This window comes from Corticium candelabrum, chromosome 16, assembly GCF_963422355.1.
Source record: "Corticium candelabrum chromosome 16, ooCorCand1.1, whole genome shotgun sequence".
Taxonomy (NCBI): domain Eukaryota; kingdom Metazoa; phylum Porifera; class Homoscleromorpha; order Homosclerophorida; family Plakinidae; genus Corticium; species Corticium candelabrum.
Genome location: NC_085100.1, coordinates 3,805,342 through 3,814,067, shown reverse-complemented (window position 1 = coordinate 3,814,067; position 8,726 = coordinate 3,805,342). Strand labels below are relative to the sequence as shown.

General features: G+C 40.9%; 2 protein-coding genes across 2 annotated transcripts; one reads left to right on the top strand and one right to left on the bottom strand.

The window, feature by feature from the left end:
- Window positions 1-1,433: 1,433 nt before the first annotated feature.
- On the bottom strand, window positions 1,434-3,334 carry LOC134192346 (uncharacterized). The gene is made up of 4 exons (XM_062661080.1): window positions 3,040-3,334; window positions 2,062-2,149; window positions 1,651-1,991; window positions 1,434-1,590 (listed from the first exon to the last, which is right to left on the bottom strand). Exons 1-4 carry the CDS (start codon window positions 3,298-3,300, stop codon window positions 1,516-1,518), a joined length of 765 nt encoding a protein of 254 aa, XP_062517064.1. The 5' UTR covers window positions 3,301-3,334; the 3' UTR covers window positions 1,434-1,515.
- A 1,726-nt stretch (window positions 3,335-5,060) lies between these two features.
- LOC134192168 (uncharacterized) lies at window positions 5,061-6,293 on the top strand. The gene is made up of 4 exons (XM_062660869.1): window positions 5,061-5,347; window positions 5,419-5,506; window positions 5,598-5,935; window positions 5,999-6,293. The coding sequence occupies exons 1-4, from the start codon at window positions 5,096-5,098 to the stop codon at window positions 6,065-6,067; spliced, it is 747 nt and encodes a 248-aa protein (XP_062516853.1). The 5' UTR covers window positions 5,061-5,095; the 3' UTR covers window positions 6,068-6,293.
- The last annotated feature ends 2,433 nt before the right edge of the window (window positions 6,294-8,726 follow it).

Here is an 8,726-nt window from a genome sequence, read left to right as displayed (position 1 = left end):
TATATTGCCAAACAAAAACTTCGGAAATTGCGGCTGCCGGACATTCTATTGCGAGATAACTTCAGAGATTCAAGCGTTGACAGAATGTCAGTGATGAATAGGACAAACCTAGGTAGTTGGGTATATACGAGTAGTAATATAACAAGACAGCTAACTACAGTTCTGCAAGCGAACCATAGAGTGTCTATAAATTACAATTTGTATTATTTAGACACATGTACACTATAAATATCTACTTAGAATACAAGTTTGTGCCTCCAGGCATAATCACCTTTGTATACGATCTTGGGTCTGATTGGTCGTGTACATGCAGAGGTACTGTACAAGAGGACCTCCAACTGAAGTGGGGCAGTTCACGCACCCCTTCCGCCTGCATGTCTGTCCATCGTTTGTGGTAACCACGACCAAATCCATGCAAACACTGCTCAGTCTCTCTGATTGCGTCATTTTATCGTACCGAAAGCAAGACTCATTTTGAGCAAACATGCGTTGCGTTGCCACATCCACAAAAAGACTGCGCAGACAGCAAGCACTTTGACGCATTTTGAAGCTCAGCCATTGTGACTTTTACAACATCTTGCTTCTAGGTTAAATGATAATAAATTACAAGATAGCTCAATACCTCTGTTAATTAATTATTGAAATTAAAACAATGACGTTAAGAATTTAGCATTTCTGTGTTCAGAAGTCAATTAAAGATGCATGATTTCAATAGCAGGTGACTGACGCCTTAATAAACCTGTGCGTCTGTAAATATTTTCTAGTTAAAACTTGCACCAATTTAATCAGGGGCGTCTAGAAATGGGAGGGGCTAGACTTCACGCTGCTACGGGTCACACGACCACTTTTATAGACACGCCTACTTTTATTAGCTTCTAATTGACTGATACAGTACAATCAGTGGCAGATCCAGACTGGAGAAAAGTGTGGTGTTTATACTATATACAGCTTTGGTCCTCACACGTATTTACAGACCAAAATTTTTATGAAAACGCCTGCAAGTGATAGGAGGCTATAGCCCGGTCTAGCCCATGCCGCACTACCCCCATGCAATTTTACAGGATTTAGATCCTAATTCTTGTTGCATCTATAGCCAAAGTGAATGAGTCGGACGCACAAATTATCAGTGCCAGCGTTTAGACGTAGAACCACCATCAAAAGCTATTAGCTACTTTATAGTTCCAGTCATTCTCTAATTAGCTGAGCGTCACATAGTGCTCATATTACATACTCAAAAGTACTGTTTCCAATCCGTATTTACTGTCACGCGACAACTGGTCCTAAAACTATGTCTGGTCCGGGGCTCTACGGTACCAACTATGGCGGAGACCATGCAGGTGGGCATGAGTGCCCTAGACTAGTAGTAACTATTATAGTTCGTTCCTCTGGAACATGCAACTCTAGCAATCAAAGGCACAAACCCGAAACTCCAAAGTAAACATCTTCTTCCAATTGAAAATTTAGTGATAGCAGCAACAAACAAAAAGACTTTCTACGGCTCAATCAAGCTTCTTGTCACGCGCTTGGCAAATACAGCTCAAGAAGACGACCGAGAATAGTAAACACATCAAATGACTCGACTCCTTCTAGCTACAAAGACACAAACACTTTTATTTCAATATCATGCAATTAGACAACATTTATATTTACCAGATGAAGGAGAATGAGTTTATCTCTGGGAATACGAGATGCATCCAAACTGTCTGCGTTTGAGCAGATTTTGGGTGGTGTTACAATACTTTCACTTAGCAAGGGCTCGGATTTATAATACAAGAAAATATTAGCCACTTCGATGTCAGACTGTGTCCCATCACTGATGTTCTCTCCTTTGTATAGATTGGCAGCAATCAGTGGAATACACTTCTCAGTTAAAATCATGGCACTCATAATCGAGTAGTTGTACGAATTAGCATCGCCCGTTTCCTTGATGAGAACAGCCGAGCAGTTGAGTTGGCCACCAATTGTAAAATTGGTCACAATTTTAGCGTCGGCTAAATCAATACCAATATTAACCAAACAGGTTGACGCCATCTACTGATGAAAAGTACGTCTTGGACTCACGTGGCAAACATGTTTTAAGAGCGGGTCCGGTTATTGGCGTTGAATGGCAAATCTGGTTGTCAATAACGGTGTATTGCTTCCTTTCTTCCTAAACAGACAGACTAAACTTTCCAGTGGCGGATCCTGAGTTTCTGTAAGAGTAGGCGCACTCTCTAGTAGTCTACTGGCAATGTGACGTCATAAAACAAAACGTCAAAAAGATTTATTAACCTCATTAATTAGTAATTACTGAACCTTTAAAACACGATTACATTATATATCAAGCGCTGCTAAATGTATTATACAATGTTTTATAGATGACTGTTTGCGCATGCTCAAATACTTCAGAGGCCTTCTCTGTACACTATACTTCCAGGCACAAAAGTCTCTAGATTCGCCAAAGACAAGAGCGTCACGTGCGTGTCACAACTGTGGGCCTATAAATAAAAGTGAACATGTGACGTCAGATATTAAAAATTAATTCAACACAAAGAAACTATAGGTCTACTAGAGATTCCAATAATTACATACAAAGCGACAGCTAATTACAAGAAATTGTAATACACAAGCTATTAAGTTGGAGAAAGATGTCTTTCACAGAGAGAGAATGGCGAGACAAGATCATCTAATTTTCAGTCTTTTAGTTAATATTAATAGTCGCGCGCCAATACGATGAGAAATTATCCTATATGGTTTGCGACCTCTAGGAACCGCTGGCAGTACCAGGTTTACGTCTTTACTCTCCCATAGCTTACGCGTAACATGACTAAGATGTTTTAGGACTGCATGCCTGATCTCCAACAAATTTAGATTAAATAGAAAAATAATTTTTAACGAACTGCGCCTTTGAAAAGTGGGAAGCTTAATTAACGCCTAGCAGAGATATACATATCCCATAGTACGTGGCGCCCTTAATTTTGAGCTAATTGTGCAAATAATCAATTGACTACAAACCGTACTTTGTAATAATTCTACAGAACTCTACCGCCCTACGCATACTTTTGCTTCTTCGTAGTAAATCGTTTGTAACGACTTGGTATGGCTTCTTTGATCGGTCAACGTGACATTGACCATTCCACGTAGAGTTTTAACGTCGAAAGCGACCATGTAGTTGTCCAGTGTGTAGAGGTGAGGTGTTTGCATGTAGATTTGAGCTTGTAATCCGGAACCTGATATCTTGTAGTTGCTTTTGACGCAACATGTAGCATTGGCTGTGAGCAGTAGAGACAGAGTGGCGACGGCTTCAAGCAACAAACGCATCGTCGACGATGGGCGTATTCGCAACGTGATTGAATTTGTGGCGGCACGTGACTTGATCTAGTGCAAGTCACATGACTGTTTTGTAAATTCCCGTACAAAGTAACACTTACAAGCAGCAACTCGAACACTCTATGTTTGTAAATCTCTATAGTACGATGGTCCAGTACATTCTGATTTAAACCCAAGCTAGTTGACCAAAAGTTGGTGTAAAGACAATTCATAACGTACTACTCATTCAAGGAAACATTAAAGTTTGACGTACATACCGTCATGTCGCGACTGTGGAAGACGTTGTACTGTACAATCTCCAAAAAGAGCGTCCGAGCAGCCTAGCACTGATGTTCTAAAGCCAGAGCCTAGCCTCTACTGTCCTGTTCCACATTCTAGAGACACAGTAAGGCATCGCCTGGAGGGATAAAAATATTAATTCGATAACTCGATTGCTACTGGCCAACAAAAACATTTCGTAAGAAGTTGCATGACTACTGTCATTATCTTGTAGAGCTAGCACTATTATGCATTCAGCAGCAGTATTTTCTAGTACAATTTAATAATATCAACCGTTAATTGCAATCCCAAATTAAGATGTCTTTTAAAAATAATAAATTGGGGCCACAGTTTTGTTTGGTGTGTCAAATTCGATCGGCTACACTGTGTAAATGTCATCAAGTAAGAGCTATAGACTATCCTAGTGTGTAACAGAATTAATTAATTAAGTATATGCTAATCTGTCTGTACGTTTGTCCTCCTGAGCTTTGAATGCCCGCACCCACGCATCTACAAGCAAGTATCTACTAATATGCGACTTTCGCTAATTACCCAAGGCTCGGTAATTCCGACGTAGATAACTGACTTGACGACTCGTTACGCCTACTGCGCACGCGTTCATTGCCACAAGAGCAAATGCCGATTATCTACGTGTTGCAATGACGCACAGATGATTAGAGACAAGAAACTCGTATACTCTAGTGTTGCTATGTCAACAACACAACACAACTGCAGACTTGCTGATTAGATAATTGCTAGACATGTCTTGGGCCATGTGGTGTCTAGTGACGTCCACGTGACCCTGTATCTCGTGACCTAGTTGCATCTTTGTCCACCTTCAAACGCTAGTAAGCCAACAGCCGAGGACATCTAATGCTTCTTCATTTCTCTCTAAGTAGTTCCTATACGTTTATAAGCAGCAGTTGCGGTCGTAAAGCACAAAACAGACCTGTGTGTATGTGTGTGTGTGTGTGTGTGTGTGTGTGTGTGTGTGTGTGTGTGTGCGTGCGTGTGTGTGTGTGTGTGTCTGTGTGTGTGTGTCTGTGTGTGTGTGTGTCTGTGTCTGTGTGTGTGTGTGTGTGTGTGTGTGTGTGTGTGTGTGTGTGTTTGTGTGTGTGTGTGTGTGTGTGTGTGTGTGTGTGTGTGTGCGTGCGTGTGTGTGTGTGTGTGTGTCTGTGTGTGTGTGTGTCTGTGTGTGTGTGTCTGTGTGTGTGTGTGTGTGTGTGTGTCTGTGTGTGTGTGTGTGTGTGTGTGTTTGTGTGTGTGTGTGTGTGTGTGTGTGTGTGTGTGTGTGTGTGTGTGTGTGTGTGTGTGTGTGTGTGTGTGTAGGTCTATAGCTCTAGCCTCTACATACCTAGAAACTTCTATCCACAAACTCTGCGACCTTTGTCGTTTCTACGCTGCGCTTACGCAATCTATAGTACATGTGACCATTTGTCTAGGCATGTCGTCAAACCATTAGACCTTTGACCTTGTCTTGTGACTAACGTAAATTCACGTGGAACGGACCGACGCCGCCTTCTCGACAATGTCTCTCTTCCTTACAGCTATCGTTACGCTGAGCCTAGCGCTCACGGCCGACGCAAATTGTTGCGCTGCAGCAAGTTACCAGTTCTCGGGCGCGGGACTGAGCGCGCGGATCGTTCAGCTCAAACCCGACCTCTTTGCTCTGAACAGCTACACACTAGGGGTAGACGTCAAGGCTAACAACGCTTTTATCAACATGACGATGACCGACTTAACGGGTAAAAGGTCGGTGCAGACGATCTACCTAGAATCAGTAAAGTTTTACGCAACTATTTTATAGGAGAGGTATGCATGTCTAATTGAACTTGGTTGTGATTGTGTTAGAAAACAAAGACGCAGTACACAGTGATCGACAACACTCAGTGCTTCAAATCGCCATTGATTGGACGTGATGCGTTTGCCTGTTTGCCTTGTAAGTCGGTCACGTGAGACGGTTGTTCTGTCCTTCGTATTGCATTGACCAAAATACATACTCTCTAATAATAATAATTTGTTGCATGCAGCTAATGTCAAAGTTGTGACCCATTTCACGATCGGCGGCGGAATCGAGATCATAGCCGTTACCTACTCGTCCCAAAGTGATGTAGACTCCTTCAACGTGTCAAGCCAGTCCGCCTTACTGATTTCTTCCAAGTGTGTACCGATAGCCGCCGCAGCTCTTATCCTAGGAGACAACACAACGAACCCACTTAAAACCGAAGTTGCAATTGCGGACTTGGTGTTGTTCTACAACATGGTACCACTGAGTCCGAGTACAATGACGGTGCCGTCAATCTGCTCTAAAGCACAAAGTCTTGCGACGTCTGGAATCGCTGAGGAGGATCTCGTACTCTCGCATTTGGTATAAATTAGTAAATAACTTTGAGTCGTTGGTAAAGTGCTATGTGGTTGTGTTCTCTTGAAGATGAAGAAAGATGAATCGTTCAACGTGTTTACCATCCTCAGTCGTCTGACTGAACTGCGAAAGAACTGATCTGTAAGAGAGATCGACTTGTGCGAGCAGGAAAGCGTTTTGATTGTCGAACCACTTTATATGTTGTTTCTCTTTTCTTGAGCTCCATTTTCTTTTGCACGGTAACTTTTCTATTTTTTGGAATTAAGCAAGGATCAAACTATTTACTTTTAAATTTGCATCTAACGCACGCTTGTGCGTTGTTTACCACTTACGTCAATTTATATTAATCGTTTTGTTTTTGGCATTATGTTGTTGGCTCGGGTTGTACACTGTGTATACTTGCTTGATAGCAGTGTACGTGCACGAGGCCCGGATCGAGATGGGCTTAAAGGGGTTACAACGCCCTCTTTTCCAATAGGCGTGGCTAACCACTGATGAAAGAAAGTAAGTGAGTAGACTTGCTTGCATCCAAACGTATCAAGAATTTGTGTGTGATGCTTGCTGCCCTTGTGCACGTCATCTGGTCAGATTGCACAAAAGGTTCTTCTATTGCTACCACAGATTTGTTCTTTGAGCATGCTAGACTGACTATCTCAAGACTAGGCATACTATAACAACAAAGTGGACCAGTGGCGTATCTAGATGGTGTGTGTGTGTGTGTGTGTGTGTGTGTGTGTGTGTGTGTGTGTGTGTGTGTGTGTGTGTGTGTGTGTGTGTGTGTGTGTGTGTGTGTGTGTGTGTGTGTGCATTTTAGTCAAGACGTGTTTGGACGTTACTAGCTTAAATATTAATACTAGACATGAAATTGTCACAAGGAATAGATTTAGATCGTGCAGTTGACACTTTTGCATACCTCTAGACATAGCCAGAAAGCTGAAGCTTAGATGGAGTCAGATGCATTTGTAGTTGAGAGTTCAATAAAATTGATATATGTAATGATTCATTGAGTAGTAAAACTGCATGGGTGGCAGCTGGTTCGATGATAGTAGAAGTGAAGGGCTTGCCTTTTTGAAAAAGATTCTGCTGCAAATTTCATTCACCATGGCAACGTACTTTGCTATATTTTAGCTGTGCCCCTCTCTTCAGAGTCTGGCTATATGCCACTGAATGAACCATTTTCGTACGTAATTGCACGATCAGTGCTACTGATTTGTATATTTAGCAAAATATAATTTGATTAAAAAAAGAACATTAGTTAATTAATTAACTAAATTAATTAATTAACTTAATTAATTAATTTATTAAGGTTTATGACTGCGAGCAGATCAACTACCTCTTTCAAAATTTCTGGATCCGGACCTTATGTCTTACAAACCTTTCCTTGAGATAGCTTGCAGCAGCAGCCGCCGATCATGTGAGTCAAATTGTTGTGGCTCAAAATGTAGGTTTGCAAATCTGTGAATTGAGAGCCAAGAAAACGCAATCTTATAAATATATATATATATATATATATATATATATATATATATATATATATATAACCTCTCTACACGTGCTAGTTAATATTGCGATCTTAGAGTAAGAGCAGACACTGAGTAATAAAATAACAAACAAACACATGCGTGCGTGCGCATGTGCAAAGAGGCACGCACGCTTGCACACGCACACGAACACTAACACGCATGCACGCACGTACACGTACACGCACACGCACACGAACAGGCACACAGACACACACACACACACACACACACACACACACACACACACACACATACACAAACAAACAAACACACACACGCACGCACGCACGCACGCACGCACGCACGCACGCACGCACGCACTCGCACAAGCACAGGCATACAAACACGCACATGCATATGCATACGCATACAAGCACACGCACAGGCATTCCTCGAATTTACTAGGCACACTCCCAGCGAGTCATAAAGTCAGCAAGTGAATCAGAAGAGTGAGAGTCTCACACATGCATGGAGCAGATACGCAAATATTTTACTAAAAGGGTATTATATATATATATATATATATATATATATATATATATATATATATATTATAGATAGTAGTAGCACTCTAGGCAGGCGCGTAGACACTATGCACCCGGCGGGTCGGTTCTTTTTCAATGTTTAAGTAGACTTAACAGTTAGATCAACCTTGCATGCTATATATATATATATATATATATATATATATATATATATATATAGGCCCCTCTAGTGGAGGGGTAGCTATTATTTATATTTGAATAAACTATATGTATATTTAAAAAAAAAAAAAAAAAAAAAAAAATATATATATATATATATATATATATATATATATATATATACAGTGTAGTATTCTAATGCACGCAGACCCGTGACTGCGCAGTCCGCTTTTAATCCGCTTGTTTTATCTTGGACTCCTTCACATCTACTGTGATGCAGAAGTGGATCTAGACAAATCAATTAGGTAGTGGACTACTTTGGTCATCGTCAAATTCATTCTTGCAGACTATAGCTAAAGCTAAAATTTATCTCTTTCACTACTATAAAGTTTAGTTTTTGCTTCTGACTGTATTAAAGCTGCATGCTGATTTGTATTCTTTCTGACAACTATATATACTAATACTTTAAACATTTTAAAACCACGTGACGAGTTTGTGACGGTAATGGTCTATTATAATGTGTTACGCACCGCCTAGTTATAACGTACGTTAGGCTACGGCCATGATCGTAAAGTCGATTCCAGGCTGTTAAACATGCAGCGTTGGTTATGAAGTAGCACCACGGACGAA

What these genes read in the sequence shown, in the direction of transcription:
- LOC134192168 (XM_062660869.1), top strand. Translation starts at nt 5,096, where the DNA reads ATGTCTCTCTTCCTTACAGCTATCGTTACGCTGAGCCTAGCGCTCACG. An exon ending in AGACGATCTACCTAGAATCA is followed by an intron (nt 5,348 to 5,418) that starts GTAAAGTTTTAC and finishes TGATTGTGTTAG; the next exon opens with AAAACAAAGACGCAGTACAC. An exon ending in TGCGTTTGCCTGTTTGCCTT is followed by an intron (nt 5,507 to 5,597) that starts GTAAGTCGGTCA and finishes TGTTGCATGCAG; the next exon opens with CTAATGTCAAAGTTGTGACC.
- LOC134192346 (XM_062661080.1), bottom strand. Translation starts at nt 3,300, where the DNA reads ATGCGTTTGTTGCTTGAAGCCGTCGCCACTCTGTCTCTACTGCTCACA. An exon ending in TTTACTACGAAGAAGCAAAA is followed by an intron (nt 2,150 to 3,039) that starts GTATGCGTAGGG and finishes CTGTCTGTTTAG; the next exon opens with GAAGAAAGGAAGCAATACAC. An exon ending in AACTCATTCTCCTTCATCTG is followed by an intron (nt 1,591 to 1,650) that starts GTAAATATAAAT and finishes GTGTCTTTGTAG; the next exon opens with CTAGAAGGAGTCGAGTCATT.